The sequence below is a fragment of the Herpailurus yagouaroundi genome, unplaced genomic scaffold (assembly GCF_014898765.1).
Source record: "Herpailurus yagouaroundi ecotype Mexico unplaced genomic scaffold, PumYag 181, whole genome shotgun sequence".
Classification (NCBI taxonomy): domain Eukaryota; kingdom Metazoa; phylum Chordata; class Mammalia; order Carnivora; family Felidae; genus Herpailurus; species Herpailurus yagouaroundi.
Genome location: NW_024412412.1, coordinates 25535068 through 25551818, shown reverse-complemented (window position 1 = coordinate 25551818; position 16751 = coordinate 25535068). Strand labels below are relative to the sequence as shown.

The window sequence follows — 16751 nt, the reverse complement described above, 5'->3', positions numbered from 1 at the left end:
AGAATGTTGAACACTTCAGCAGGACTATGGGTAAGGTAACTTTGGGGGGAATGGCCCACTCTTGAGACCACGTTTTCTGGAGATTTTTCAATAGTGTAATTGTGGGGGCAAAGGGTGGTCTTCCAGATAGTCATTTCTTAATATATTTTTATAAAAAGATTCACTATTAAAAAATGATTTCTTTATATCTGGAAAATCCTAGCTGGGAAATGGGGGCCTGAAATGGTCAGTTCTGTTTAATGGTGTCAAATAAGGGTAACATGAAAAATGTCATCTTTATCCTAAAGGGACATGGCTTTTTTCTAAATGTTGAACCAATAGTACTTTAAAGGATTGTTCTAGGGCCTGAAGTCTCCTTAAGATACTGCCAAGAAAAAAAAGTAAACAGTAAGCAAAACTCATCTTTCATACTGACCTAAAATTTAAGAAAAAAATTATGAATTTAGCTTTTATTCAAAATTAAATAAGCAAAAGCAAAAGTTTAAGAAACTTTTACAAAGTACTTACATAAAAGAAAGTTAATCGGGACAGTCACAAGTTTGCAACAAATAATTACAAAAGTATCTAGGGCAGCATGAATATAAACCATGTCACAGCATGGTGATCTAATTGTGATATGAATAAGGCATAACTAACATCTGCACCAAGACTAGAATTAAAAAATAAAACATACTTTAAAAGCTTACTTCTACATTAAGCTTCTTCTCTTCCCCCAGATCCTTAATGGGTTTATACTACGTAATATTTTTTTTTTAAACACATCATGTCAAACTATAAATTATATTGATGGGCAGTTGATGTGAAAAGCCCCCTAAAATGCACAAACTAACTGGTACTGAATTGAGTTCTCCATTTACCTTTATGTACAATTAAATGTAAACCATATTTTCACAGTTTTAAGTGTTTTATGAATAGATGCACAGTACCATGGCAGGTTTGCAATTGTTCCTGAAAACTGGCTCTAGGTTCTGCATCCAAAGCCTGTTGGCCGCTAGGATGCAAGTATTTACATAAATAAGAAACTGTGTCATAGTCAATGGTCAAGACAGTTCAGCAAGAGCAGTATTTCCAACAAAGAGTGATACTCAATACCATAGTTTACATACTTGTGCAAATATAAGCATTAGGACAGATAAATCTGAGGCAAATTCAACTTGCAAAAACTTGTATCGCTATTGTTGTAAACTTGGGCAATAAAAACCCTCAGCAAGTTCTGCTCTCTATGGCTTTTTTTTTTCTTTTAAAATTTTAAAGCCAGAGAAAATGCACGCGCGCACACACACACACACCCCACATACACACAGTTCTCATTTCGTTTTTAGAATATGGTACATAGTGCAACTTCATCACAATGTAGAGGTTTAACACACATTCAGTGCGTGTTTTTCTGTGCAAGTTCTTAGTGGTCTAAGTCCTAGTTGAAGGTAATCATTTGCAGAACCACATGATTCAGGAGGTTGAAGGAAAAAAAAGTTTCGTTACATTTCTCAAACCAGCACTGGATGTGCAAAAGGCAGCAGACAATCTGGCTGTCAACACAGCCAGATTAGGGTAACTTTAAAGGAAGATCCAAGCAGTTACTTAGATTGGTCTCTAGAAAAATAGGTCAGTATATGCTGTATCTTTGTCAACCGTTCTTTCAAAGACTTCATTGACAAAACCGATAGCTGGTATCGGGGATCTACGGGAAGAACTGCAAGAAGCCACCAACACCACGCGGGCCCATTAGGCGTCGCCTAAAAATAAGCAACAGTTTACAGTATTAATACAATATACGTCTATGTAACAAAAACAGTGCTCATAGGATTATCCGATCCTATCTCAAACTCTTAGTGATCATGGAAGGAAGGCTATTATGTCCCTATAAAATGGGGAAACTAAAGACCAGAAATGTGAATTGTCCAAGACTGAAATCCAGACCTGACTTCCATGACTAACACTCTGTCCCCTGCACTGCCTGAATGCAGGGTTTCTCAACTTCAGGCTGCTCACATTTGGGGCTGGATAATTCTTCGATGCGGGAACTGTCCTGTGCTCCTGAAGCATGTTGAGCAGTATCTCTGACCTCTATCCAATAAGATGCACCTCCCAGTTGTGACAGTGCAAAATATCTTCAATTTCATGAGGAGTGAAACATTGATAGAGCCACAAATAATTTGAAGCGGCAAGGGAAAAAAGTTAGAAAAGACTTGCTAAAAGTATAGGAAATGATGCATCTCCCAACTGTCAAAGAACAAGACACTGCCAAATATGCCAAGGGGGCAAAACTGCCCTAATTCAGAACTACTTTCTGAAAACACATATTTAAAGCATTAAGTTAATTAATATTTAAAAATGTCTCCAAGGAACCATGGCAAGACGTAAGATCCTAGGCAAGACATAAGAAAAGGTCTCAGCCTCTAGTTTTGTTTGAAAAATAAACATTTCCAGCAAAGAAGTCCTTCTGATGTTGCAAAGGCTGACTAGTGGCCATTGAAAGAACTTGGAATTTATACAAAAGAATTTTTAAGCCATCTCTGTTGCACACCGAATTGCTTTTTATTGAACCTGAAACCTGAAGTTTCAGAATGACAAAAGGAGCTCCTGATCTCAGTAAGCTCCCTCTAGAATCACACTAGATTTCTGTAGTTGTGTACTATCTGTTGTCCACTCAGCATCACTATGCCATCCTTCTTGCATTTCAGAGAGGTCAGAAACATTTCCCAGAATCCTCTCCCTCACATGGTTCTGGGTTAGACTTGGCCTAGGAGAGGCATAATCCCGTGAAATGTGGAAGCTGGAAGAGAAGAAGCCATTGTTCACTGGAGACTGTTGCCAAGTGTCAGCAGATTTGCAGGAGCCTTCCAGAGAATTCTTAACCACCTGCTACACTGCTCCAGACTGAGAGATACTGGTGGGTACCTCCCTCGTACTCCTAAGAAATACGAAATTTTCCCTGCAAGTTCTTGAAAAGCACAGTGCTCCCCTGTGTCAGGTACCCCATCCTCCTTCCGTGATGACCCTCATCTTCACTCCTCCAGCTCTGCAGACAGCTGCATCAGCCCTCCATCCCACAGCACACCCTCCGTGCCTGGATTATGCAAGAGTGGCTGCTTTTGTTTCACTGACCAAGTCCTGACTCACAATACTACCAACAAAGCAGTGGTAGAGGGCTGAATCATAAAAGGCAAGAGTGGTGAAAGTTTTTACATTTAAGATGTACTTACTCAATTTTATGCTTAGCAAAGGCTATTTCTATCAAGTTTAATCAGATTTAGGAAGCCAGAATAAAACAAACATGAGCAACTGATAATATGTACGACACCGAATGAGTGCTCAGTTTAGAGATGATCTGATGTTATAATTTCAAGTTCAGGTGAAGGACTCAATTGGGATTCAGACAGACTGAGGCCAACCTTTGAAAACCAGAATGAGAGGCAGTGTCCATCACAGTGGGCTGTTTTCTCTCCATCTCCGTATATTTATAGCCATTCCATTATGTAATCTACCTTCTGACCATAACCATTTTATTCAATTCAAAATGCTTGTCTAAAAGTTAGCGCTTTGATCAGTCTATCAGATTTTCCAGAGTCGTCTTTCTGTGCGTCTTACAGTGCCTACCACACCGATCTGCTTGCACAGAAAGTTAAGCGTCACCCCTAAGCACTTGAACAAGACCATCAGAACAATAATTTCATGAGGAGTGAAGCATTAAACATGAAGAGACACAAGGGAAAAAGCTGGAGAGAAAAGGAGAGGTGAAAAAAAGATCTCCCAATAATTTACTGTAATGTCCCATTGTTAATTTCCTTATCCCGCCTTTGAGCAAATCCTCAGTGAAGGGCTTTCTCCTTCTGTGCAGTCACAGCTATGGACCCCTCAGCTCCCAGCTCTGTCCATCCCCTTCCCCTACAGATAGCAGCAGACAGCACTGCTCTGGAAATACGGTCATCACTGTAAAGACAGTGGGGACAATGAAAAGGCTGTGCAAAAAGGAAAACAAAAAAACTTAAAAACCCATTGCTAAAAACAAAAGTGAGACTTTTGGAAACAACATCAAAGCCATCATACCTGAAGGTTTTCCTCCCTCCCGGGCATTGAGCCAAAGTGCTGAAGAATTTGGCTTCGAAATCTGTCTCTCAAATTCTGAAACCAGCTGCAGGCTTGTGAGTATACCAAGTCATGAAGCTGTCTGAGATTCTTGATCTCCTCGTCATTCTCAACCTAGAAACAAAACAGTAAGACTTGCATCTAGTCCCCCTGGTCCAGATCACTAACCCAACAGAAATGCAAAAATAAAAATGTAAAAAGAGGCAATCCCAATTTCAGTGCTGGATCAGAGTATTCTTACGCAATACATATCCTGTGCTACTGCCTCACAAAGCGCCAATGGCCAGACTAAAGAGACACCACAAGGTGTGACCGCCACCTGGCCTCGTCACCGAAGCAATGCAATACTGCGGAACCCTACGGCCGGCCTCCAGCTGGGAGGGGTACAACTGACAGTGAGTTGGGAATTCCTTTTTGTCTCTCTGCATTGATGGTTTTTGAAAGCAGTGGGACAAGAAAGGAATACCTTCACTACAATAAGAGGGAAGATTGGGAGAGGTTTCAGGCAGAGAGAACATGGCAGAAAGCAGGTAACAGGAGGGACAATAAGCATAAGTACACCTTTTACCAGGGAACTGAGTCAAAACACAACAAGAATCTTAGCATAGAAAACCAGTATATCAAAAGACAAGAGAAGAAATTATGCAAGGAGGAAGTTCTATAAAGGCAAGGCTGTGGCTACCTCCATCGTTCCTCCTTGCACCCTTCAGATCACCAAACTACAAACATAAAATTAAATGCATCAGCTTTGCAGCCTCAGATCCAGAAGTAGTAGTCTCACAGGACACAGGAGATGAAATAGAGCATTAACTCCTCCATCTTCTATTGATTTCTGTAGCACGCTCTTCTAGCCCACTTGCTATGTGCCGGGGAGGGCTCTAGTTCACATACATTAACTCATCTGAACAAATACCAGGCCTGACTCAGCCTTTCATACTTCAAGAATGACTCACTATAAAAGGGACTCTGAACACATACTTTTTATTTCTGAAAGATGTGAAATGAAAAAACTAAAAAGCACCTGCCTTTTGCACAATACTGTGAATGTACTTAATACCACTGAGCTAAATACTTAGCTATGATTAAACTGGTAAATTGGGTTAATGAAAAGGTAGAGGAGCCAGTTGAAGACTTCTGCTCTTGCAATGACTATACAAGATTCAGTCCCCTGCTAACACACATTGGTCTTGACAGGAGCTGGAAATAAACTTGTGACTTGTTAAAGAAAACCTCTACGTTGCACCCTTACAGAATTCAAGGAAACAAACCATGGGCTGTAGAAAACAAGGAACGACACAAATGACAAGTGTCTGACGTGGAAAAAGGAGCTGGCTAAAAAGCAGGCAGAACTTTAAGGGAAAAAAAGACTGCTTATAAAGAAAATTTGAGAAGCTTTTCCAGAAGGAAGGGACAAGAAATCATTACAAAGATGAGACATTAAGAGGAGGAAAAATTATTAGACATTCCTAAGACTGCAAAGACAGCAAAGAGTTTCTAAACACCAAACTCATAATGCTTTCAAGATGCTATTCTATTGTCCTATATTTCTATCTAGGCATATGGTTGGCCATATACTCAGAGGATTGTGTCATCAAATCCAAATGTGAAGATGTAAACTTACAAAGAATATTGCCTTTAGCAAATGATTCCATTAACTAAGCATGCCTAAGGCACAGAAACTATCAATCAGCTCAAAATTTCAACTTCCACAACACTTTTGGCCTACTGCACAAAAAAGTCTCCCCATAGCATCTTAATCATAAGACAGGACAGGAAATATCAGCCCAATCAAGTTGATCAGAGAGGCAATATGGCATAATGATGAAGCACAGCACTTGGGGCCAGAGAGCTAGCTTTAAATCATTTCTATGACTCTACCTAGAGGATCTAAGGTACCACTTTTAGATCTGACTTTCCTCATCTAAGGATCTCAGAGTTCTGAAAATTCAAAGAGCTAATGTTTGTAATGCCAGCGTTCAATAAACGATTAAAATGAAGGGCCCAAATCAATGAACAGGGAGAGCATATGATCAATGGTTTTATAATGCCCTTCCAAAAGAAACTGCCTTTCATCTGATGCCACTCATAGCATCACAAATCATTTTTTTGGTACCTAAACTAACTGCAGATGGTGAATTACTGGAATCATCAAAAGGCCCACATTAACCCTTTGCAAGAAGGTTATCACAATAACACACTCCAGGAAAGATCTCACCAGTGAGGCTAGTGACAGTACTTTCACTGTGTCCATGTTGTCATTAAGGCTATGTCAGATACATACAGAACAGTTTTTAAAGACTTTCATGTGTTTGCCTACTAATAGATTCGATTAAAAAGGGCAGGGATTAGCAGCTTTCATAACCTAGATGGGTTCTAAGTTCAATTCAATCCATTGCTGCTGTTAAGTGCCCACCATGCCCACATACACTCTAGGCACCACGTTGGTTGGGGAGCCTGCAGAAATGAAGAGGATCTGTGCTCTGGACTCTTCCAAGTTGACACACCGTGAGTGAGAGCAAGATAAGCAAAAGCTAATTGGGAGCTAACTTGTGTAAGTATCGACCAGAGTCTCTAGGACAAAGAACTGTTGTATGCGCCTAGACTATCAGCCTGTGCAATGCCAAGGACAGAGTACCCCGAGGTGTGCTCAAGAAGCATTTAATACCTTAACATCTTCCAGATATTCAATGTCTGCAGTGCAATATCCATCTTTCATTCCTCTCTTTAAGACCCTAAACCGCTTTCCTCCAACTGTGTCAACCACAGACCTCCCGTCAGGTAAGAAATGTACATTCCGAATTTGTAGCATACACCCATAATCTGCAAAACTAAAAGAAAACTTCTGATTAATATCAAAGTTCAAGTAACAAGCATGCAAATTCTCAATATTCAAAGCAAGTTCCAATGTAAACAAAAATGTTTCTGTACAAAAACATACCTATTCTGGGTATCACTAACACACATCCCAAACTGTTTAGTTCCAGTTTGTATACTTCTTCGAATCATCAGTCTGTATCTTGGCTCAAATACATGAAGAGGGCAAGGCACAGTAGGGTAGGCCATAGTGCAAACAAATATTGGAACATTCTTGGTCAAGCTGAAGAGGAAAAAAGTCTCATTATCATCCATCAGAACGTACCACAAAAATGACTGAAGCTTGCAACACTCATCAGCATCTATTTATAAAACTAAATCTGAATTTAAGATACCAGCTTGTCATACAGAGCTAAGTATCTTTATGAAGCAGGAGTACAGTTAGTATTAATACAAACTTTTGTTTGTATTTTGTATTAATCTGTTTAAGATATTTAGAACAGTTAGTCTTTTATCCATCAAATACTCTTCCTTATAGATAATAAGAAAAAAATGGGCTCCCACAGTCCACAAAAGGCAAATCATTAAAATTCCTAGTGCATTAAAATATTTTCAAATTCACGATCAAAAACATAACTCAGTAACCTTTTTTCTAGGTAATTAAAATTACAGAATATTTTTCACTGCCAGATTGGCAGGAAAGGAGGAGGACAGCAGTACTGCCCAGTTCTGGCACGGGCATGGGAAAAACTGGCAGGGCTGAGGGCAGTTTCAAACAGTACAACCAAACTAAAGAAGAATCTGGCCGACCCTTTAAAAAGTTCATATCCTTTAAACTCCTAGAAAAACTTGTACAAGTACTTGAAAGGAAAGCTCACTGTAACATTGTGTACAGTAACCAAAACTTAGAATAAACTGACATAACCATAAAATGAAGATATATGTGTGTGTGTGTGTGTGTGCACATACACACGTTGATATGGAAAAAAAGATCCCACTTTTGTTGAAAATGTATTTACACATCTTAAAATCTGGAAGGATACATGCCGAAATGCCAACGGTGATTCCTTTTGGGTTATAGATGACCTTTGTCACCCCTGCTTATTTACAGGATCTTCTAGCTTTTCTTCAAAATGACATAATTATGTGAAAGTAATACAAGTATTAGCTCCTCTTTTAAAAAATGTGTAATCTACCATGACTAAGCATTCCATTTGGTCTTTTTCAGTTCTTCTGCTGACAAATATTAATCAGCAAAACTCTGAAGTACCAGGGGATGAGTACTTAAGATGAGCACCCCATAAAACAGCCCTGGTAGTAAGTAACCAAGACTCCCTCAAGCTTCTCTGCATCACACTGAGCCCCCCTCATGTGATGACTTCATCTGTCATTTGCCGATTCCACTCGTCTGCCGGGAGTCTGGTTGCAGTCACTATACTTAAGATTTCAAAAGCATATCTGCGGCTTTCCTGTAACCAGCTTTTGGCAGTGTTGATCAAGAAAGTTCATAATCCTCATATCAGGACATTTTCTATCAAAATCACAATGAAATATCAGTATCATGGAAGACGAATCAGTACCAACTTAGAAGAATGGACACCGTTCTACTATCAAAGGGCACTGGCCCAGTGAAGACATTTGGTGGACACATACTAAGTTTGCAAGTACAACTTTTTCTTAGAAAGTAAGAAAAAAATAACTTTGTGTTTCCATTATTTTCCAGAATCTATTACATAAACACGGCATGTAAAATGTGCAGTTCTGTTTCTTTGGTGTGTCCAGTGAAAGAGAGAGAAAGTTAAGAAATTACGCAAGAAAGAAATTTAAAGAGACTCCTGTGACTTGAGCAAGAGGGAAAGACAGGAAGGGAAAAGAACGTCAGAAAAGGACAAGGAAGAAAGAATACAAAGCACCAAAACCAGGTCCAACCTACCCAGCCCCAACTAGCCAGTGCGTGTTCGCTCTCAGTAGTGGTCTGTACCACTCCATCCCTAAATTACCTCCCGACACTAAATCTGCTACTGGTAATCTTGACTAATTGAGACTTTGGCCCCTAAGCCACTCCTACCAATTTCAGCCTCAAGATCCCACCCACTTCCCGACCTCTCATTGGCTAAAGCAGCTGCCAGTCCAGGCCGTTTATGCTCCACCTTCCTGCCAACCCTGCCTGGTACCTGAGGGTTCAGTTCCCAACTCCACTGCCTGAGGTCCCGTAGGAAATTCCTCCTCCACCGAAACTGCCACTGCGGTGCAAAGGGCTTGAGTCAACAACCCCCAGTGGAACATCTGGAAGTTACCAAATGAACTTTTAAAAACTTCTGTCTGTTGAGGAGAGGGGAACCTGACCCGTGTTTGTTGAAAATAGCCTGGGGCTACACTAGGTTGAACTCGAGACAGGATCCAGCTGGCTGCGAGAAGGTCTCTCCTTACTGTGTTAAAGGGTGGTGGCTCGGGGCTTGATCACATTAGCTTTATGAGAAGAAACTTACTGTGACAGCTCAGCAGTTTCTTCATCATATATTTGTTTTCTCTCAGACAGCTCATCAGGCAGATACTTCACTATCAATTCTTCCAACAGCTGTGTCACACAGTACCTCCTATCTGCTAGATACTAAAAGACAGTGTTATTTCACACTCCAGTACTTTTCCTACAGCAGAAAACAGGCAAAACAGTTCATAGTAAAGCCTTTATTACATATTTATACAGTCGATTCTGAATTAATTTGTGAGGAAGAACGTGACAAGTGATGCCACACAGGTCAATCTGTGCAGGCTTTGCCCCAAAGCACTGAAGACACGTGGCTGCGGTGGAGACTACCACCGTCCAGAAGACCCTTGTCCTGCTACGACCTCAAATCCTTTCTGGGCAGCAGGAGGCCCTGCCCTCTCCCAAACCAAAGGCCAATTTCTATCTGACAGCTCGTGGGTACTTCAGACTAGCATTGTAACTGAGAACCAAAAAAAATAAGCTAAGGAATAAAGAAAATAATACACTTGCCTTTATTTAGGAAAAGTGAAACTATTCTTTTTGTCCCAGTTTTGGTGGCCGAGTCTCCAGATCATTTTTCTTGACGATTTTCCTTCCCATGTCACCCACTGTCACTCAGACCCTTATCAAGAGGTTGCTTTTCCTACACGATCCACCCCCCAACTCTATATAAAATGGTACCTTTGTACCACTCCCTTAACACTCCGGAAGACCGCCACTTGCATTTCCGCGTCATTATTCCAACTGCTAAAAGCCATCCCTCTCCTTCCAGCCTGTAAGCCTGCCTAGCCTGCAAGGTCTGGCTCCAACTTTACCTTTTTCATGAAGTCTGCCTTAATTTTTCTGTCTCCCGAGAAGCCCAATTTTACTGCCTTTATCCCATAAAAGGCAGTTACCACACACCGCACTGTATTCCATGGACAAAAAGACATGTTTCTGTAGGTAAGTTAAAAAACTGCATAAGGCTGGGGCCAGGTCAGGACGTGGGTACAGAATTTTGGAACAATAACCCATATAATAAAGTTAGGAATGACTCTTGGGAGACAATCAGAAGATAAAGAGAAGCCACATACTTTTAATCTGCAGTTGCAGCAAAAATAAGGGTTTGTCATTATCCAAGAAGAATGGAGGAGGAGGAAGGGGGAGAGGTTGGGAAAGGGTAACAGGAGTGGTTTTCAAACTTCAGCATGAAATCAGGCTTGTTGAAAAGTAGATGGCTGAGCCCCACCCCAGAGTTCGTGATGTCGCGGCTCTGAAGTGGGGGTCTGAGAATTTGTGACAAGTTCTCAGGTAATACAGATGCTGCTCGTCAGGGGAACACATTTTGAAAACCAATGGGCTAAATAGTAGATATAATACTCGTGTATTAATTTGGGGGGAATAGGAATCTAAATTGTACAATATTTCTGGGGGATGTAGGTAACCCAGCATTTGGTTTTAAGAGTCTTATAAATACATGGTTTTGGATCAGCCATTCACCTTCCAGAAATTTATCCTAAGGAAATAGTCAAGACGCAAATCATAGTATACAAAAAAAAAGAACAAAACAACTTACATACCCAACAATAGGGAAATGTTAAATCAAAGGATTATTCTGCTATAAAAAAATCTTAAATACATTCCGATGAAAGAACAAAAGAAAATGACAAGAAAAGCATAAAATGATAGAGCGTATCAATTTGTTTTTTTAAATATATACTTAGATTTTACCTATTAATACAGGATACCTTTAGGACACAGGATAAAGTTATTTTCAAACAGTATGCTGGCTGTATTTTTAAATAATGCTTGTTTTCCTTCAAACTCCAGACCTTTCTTAAGGTGAGGTAGCTCTAAATTTAAAGCCACATATCTAATTATTAATTTGAAAAAAAACCACAATATACTACAGAATATTTAAAAACTCTGGAAACACACAAAAAAACAACATGATTAGAGTACTTCACCTGAAAACATGAAGTATATAGGCGGAAATGTAATTAATAAACTTTTTAAGAACGAGTTTGTCTTAGGTTTTTGGACTTTGTGAAAATTCTATATATGGTTTTATGTTTGACATATTGGCTTGTTATGTAAGACACCTATCCATGTATTTAATACACATATGCTATTATAATATCTGTACAGAGTTGTTTTTTTCTGCATAGGAATTAACTATGTACATTCAAATGCAAAATGGCTTAATTTTTTATTCATATTTGGAAGACTTTTTTTTAAGCAATGCTGTCACCCCCCAGAGATAGGATCATTCTCGTGATCAATGCTACGGTCGTAATTGGGACCTAGAATTATAACACTGGGGCCTCACCTTATGGCTAAGAACACCCAAGCAGGATTGGGAAAATGCTGTCTTCCCATTGGTTACAAAAGATATGTACCTGAGATCCAGCTATTTCCCTAACACAGGTTATGAATAGCATTGATCATGACTGTACAAGGGGTGTGGGAACCTGTGCCTCCACTAAGTACACCACTTTCTAGAGCTGTGCTGCCCAAATGGTAGCCACCAGTCACATGTGTCCACTTAAATGAAAATTTAAAATACAGGTCTTCAGCTACACTTGCCACATGTGACTACCATGTTGGACAGCATAGTTATGGAGAATTTCCATCAATGCAAAAAATTCTATTAGTTGTTCCAGATGTTAAGAGGCAGGACTAGGGCTGAAATCCAGGGTATTAGTGAGGGTGGAAGGCAAGGCAGTTGGGTTTTCCCAATACTGTCTGTCATCATTAAAACTGAACCAAGTCTCGGCCAGGTACTTGACCATACCCCCCTTTGTTTAAAAAAAAAAATACATGGGGCTTGGCCTCCAGAATGGCCCTCCTTTCCCCTATGCTCTCCAAATTCACATTTCTCCAGCACTAGCATTTTGGGTAATGTAATGTTTTCCTTCTTGGTCAGTCAGCATATATAATGTAATTTATTCTGAACATGATAATCACTCTATTTCTGTGGGCTAAATACAAATCAGTATTGCCAAGCTTAAGATCAATAAACAGATAAATATGCAAATGTTTACCTCTTTTAAGCTTTCTTTGCAGAGAGGACAATACGGTGTATGATCTAAACAGCGCTCAAGGCAATTCTTACAGAAGGAGTGTCCACAAGGGGTTGTTACTGGCTCAAAAAACAACCTGAAATCAACCAAAATACATGTTTTCACATTAAACTATCCATGGGAAAAAGTGAAGAAATAATGGAACCATAAGACTAATCTCTATTTGAGGAAGAAGGAGGGTCTAGTGGGCAGGAGAGGAAGGAAGGGGCAGTGATACATACAATTATCCCCTCCTGAACCTTTTAAAAGTTCTCCATCAACAGGGGTACTACTCTGCCAAGGGTGAAAGCTATACTGACCAATGGAACAGCCCACATGGGAGCTACTAAACATTTGAAATCTGGCTGGTCCAAACTGAGAAGTGCAATAAATGTAAAATGCACATAGTCTCTGAAACTTGGTGTGTAAAATAAACAATATGAAATATATCATTAGTTGTTGACTAGATTATTTAATAAGCCTATAAAAAAGCCTTACTATATAAAATCCATGAAAAAGAATAACCCAATAAACTTTACAGTTAATTCGTAAAGAAATATTAGGCTTAATACCAGTAAGTAATGAACAATATAGAAATACTAATTTTACTTACGTGATAATTATTTCCTGAAACATGATACTTCGGAATTTCCTAGATAAAAAGGTACTTGAGAAATCATCTGGCCTAATGCCCTCACCTCACAGGTAGATGAAGCAGTCTAGGCTCAGAGATAAGGGACCTGCTCAGAACACAGCTCGTTCTTACCAGCCTGATGTGGCCAGCCACCAGGTCTCCGGGTCTCCGTGCACTGTTCCTCTGACTCCACCACAACTCAAGTAAATGGAACATGTCTTTCAAAACTATTAGTCTTCTAGAATTACAAGCATTCTACACAATGGAAATCTGTTTTCATTTATTTTTATTATTTATTTGTCTTAAATTTACATCCAAATTAGCATCTAGTGCAGCAATGATTTCAGGGTAGATTCCTTAGTGCCCCTTATCCATTTAGCCCCTCCCACAACTCCTTCAGTAACCCTCAGTTTGTTCTCCATATTTAGGAGTCTCTTCTGTTTTGTCCCCTTCCCTGTTTTTATATTCTTTTTGTTTCCCTTCCCTTATATTCATCTCTTTGGTCTCTTAAAGTCCTCATGTGAGTGAAGTCAGATGATTTTTGTCTTTCTAATTTCACTCAGCATAATACCCTCCAGCTCCATCCAAGTAGTTGTAAATGGCAAGATTTCATTCTTTTTGATTGCCGAGTAATACTCCATTGTGTGTGTGTGTGTGTATGTATATATATACATATATATGGAGTATATATGTATATATATACACACACACACACACACACCACATTTTCTTTATCCATTCATCCATCGATGGACATTTGGGCTCTTTCCATACTTTGGCTATTGTCAATAGTGCTGCTATAAACATGGGGGTGTGTGTGTCCCTTTGAAACAGCACACCTGTATCCCCTGGATAAATGCCTAGTAGTGCAATTGCTGGGTGGTAGAGTGGTTCTATTTTTAGTTTTTTGAGGAACCTCCATACTGTTTTCCAGAGTGGCTGCGCCAGCTTGCATTCCCACACAATGGAAACCTTTATCCAACTTTACTTAAAAAGGACTTTATAGTTAAAACAAGACAGAATCATATATATACAACACGTTGTTAGCATTTTTACCCAAATTTAAAACCATGTATGTGTCTAAGTTTCAATAATATGTATAACTTTTATAGTCCTTTACAATATGTAAGTCATTAGATTCTTACAATACCTGCAATATAGGCTATGGAAATACCCCACTTTGTATGTAACAAAAATCCAAATAATGTTCAGAGATTACCTGCCCAAGTTGTGAAAGGTAAGCCGAGAACTAAAATTCATATCTTTTGATTTTTAGTCCAGTATTCTGTCACTTTAGAGTAGATTACCTTTGTGTACTCTGTATTTTATTTGGTAATATAAAATATGCATCTTTATAAAATTTTATACACTTACCTCATGCAGAGAGAACACTCAAAATCTGCAACATCTATTAATTCTTCTGGGATGTCACCGTAAGTTAATGAAAACGTACAGACTTCATTGCGAGTTTCTATTAAAACAAAGAGGGTTATCATCTTTAGGAAAAAGTTTAAAGACCATTCTAAATAAATAAATGTGTTCTAAATGAGTGTAGTGACATTTTTACCTCCTTGTTTTTTAAGCTTATTTCTTCCGTCTTCGTCTACAATCACATCCTGGTCTAAAAGAGACAACTTTCTTTTCAGCAGAGCACCTTTTTCTTGAACAGAGAGTAGAGGTTCCGAGGACACTCTTTTTAAACAGTCCTCTCTGGCAGGCATTTCTGTTGAATTTATAGCCTGTGCTGACCATGCACGGTTTAAGCTTCCTTTGATAAGCTCTGAAGTGACCTCTGGTATTTCTTCGTTCTACAAAAGTACAATAAACAAGGGTAACTGTATTGCGGCTCTCACCACGAACCAAACTGAAATGAAATTCCACTGTCTCAGAATGTTCTTTTTACCATTCATTTAAAAGCACCAACTTTTAATTCTAAAACCCTGATAAATAAATCATTTTACTAGTAATTATAATATAGCCTTAGACATCAAGCTGACATGTTATAATGAGGTCGATGCAGTTATGCTAATATAGTTATTACAACCCTGAAGAAACTAAAATAAATACCACGTTCTACATTTCCCATGAGACTAAAGTTTTCTGATATTCAGGTGACCTAAAATTGTGATTAATGAACACATATTTTACATAAAAGTTCAGTGTAAAATAAAAGGCTACAGACAAAAAAATCTAATTCAGACCATGCTTAATAGATTCTATTTCTTGAAACCCAGAAAGTGAAAATCTTAACCTGTAAAAAAACAGATGCACTCAACCCATGAAAATCTTTTCTCACCCCTTACCTGCTCTGGGCTAAGCTCTGTGGCAGAGTGAGACTCTTCCATTACTACAGGAAAACCAAAAGGTTTGTTTTTAATACATGGCAATGAACTCCAGGAAGAGTCCTTCAGGCCTTCTTTTAAGTTTTCAGGTGACAATAAATCACATAAAATCTGTAAGAGAAATGTAAAGGTAATGGAAAATTTATGATTAGGGATAATTTAATATAAAGCTATCTAAGAAATTTTAGAAAATTCAGAGCAGACGTTTTTAATGAGCAGAGGAGGAAGAGATTAAGCAATAAACAGAAATGCCAAACTATTCAAAAGTCTTGTAAAACCACGGCGTGCCTGAATGGGGTCAGATCACGTCAAAGAAATAATTCAAAAGAAAAGCATTGGAGTGGCTAGACTACCAGCCTAGAAGTTACCCAATATTAAAACTGACTTTTTAATGAAGGATTATAAAGAGATTTTTGAATGAGAGAGAGAGAGAAGGACTATGGGAAGGGCAGACAGAGGGAGAGAGAGAATCCCAAGCAGCCTCCGCGCTGTCAGAGTAGAGCCCAGCACAAGCTTGAACTCATGAACCATGAGATCGTGACCTGAGCTGAAACCAAGAGTCAGACACTTAACCGACTGAGCCACCCAGGTGCCCTGTAAAAAGAAGAGATCTCAACAGAAGTAGAAAATATTTACCTCTCAACATTAGTGAGCCCCAGCCTATCAAGTTCACAGTTCACCCCAAAGTATACTTTAAGACTGGACTTAGAGTGTTTAAGTGAATTAAAGAACTTGTAATTCTAATTACAAAACTCTTAAAATTCCACTTATTTACCCTGAATTTAGCTTCTCACTGAGTAACCTACACGGGTAGCCACCATTGCCCAGCTCTCTCGGTTGGGAGCACCATATGGCAGCTGTCCCTTAACAGCTGTGAGTTAACCTGGGAGGCAGCTGTCCCATCAGAATTTCTGGGTGCTTCTATCAGGAATACATCTTAAACAAAACCATGGTAGGTTAAGCGAGGGAAGAACCTGGCTAGAAGCAAATGAGTAGGACCCAAATGATTGTTATTGTCGAATAAACTATATTAAATGAACAGCAGAGCATTTCTTAAAGTCAAAAGTGGATGTTTAGTTTTTCAGTTGCATTACCTCTCAAACTCACAAAAATCAGATTAATCCTGAATCATTGCTATAAGGTAAATAAATAGGAGATATATTCAATGTACATAAAAGTGCTTATCTGGTAGGAGCTCAAGCAATATCCCCTTTAATAAACAAACAATATTCCCTTTAAAATTTGTATGTTTTTACTTTTCTCCTGGCTTAAAAAAATGCATTAAACACTCAACTACTCTAGAACCCAGCAACTCCACTAAGTATTTACCAAAGAGATATAAA

General features: G+C 39.0%; 1 protein-coding gene across 2 annotated transcripts in view; it reads right to left on the bottom strand.

Moving 5' to 3' along the window:
- Window positions 1-416: 416 nt before the first annotated feature.
- Window positions 417-16751, bottom strand: part of LONRF1 (LON peptidase N-terminal domain and ring finger 1) — a 37962-nt gene continuing 21627 nt past the window's right edge. Inside the window, exons 4-12 of one of the 2 annotated variants that reach the window (XM_040490131.1) lie at window positions 15370-15519; window positions 14634-14874; window positions 14441-14537; window positions 12415-12529; window positions 9393-9514; window positions 7028-7186; window positions 6755-6917; window positions 4051-4203; window positions 417-1736 (exon numbers count right to left, since the gene is read on the bottom strand). In XM_040490131.1, coding sequence (XP_040346065.1) covers window positions 1578-1736; window positions 4051-4203; window positions 6755-6917; window positions 7028-7186; window positions 9393-9514; window positions 12415-12529; window positions 14441-14537; window positions 14634-14874; window positions 15370-15519 — 1359 coding nt within the window. In that variant the 3' untranslated portion in view covers window positions 417-1577. The remainder of the gene's footprint in view (window positions 1737-4050; window positions 4204-6754; window positions 6918-7027; window positions 7187-9392; window positions 9515-12414; window positions 12530-14440; window positions 14538-14633; window positions 14875-15369; window positions 15520-16751) is intronic. The other variant, XM_040490132.1, reaches the window with a different exon arrangement.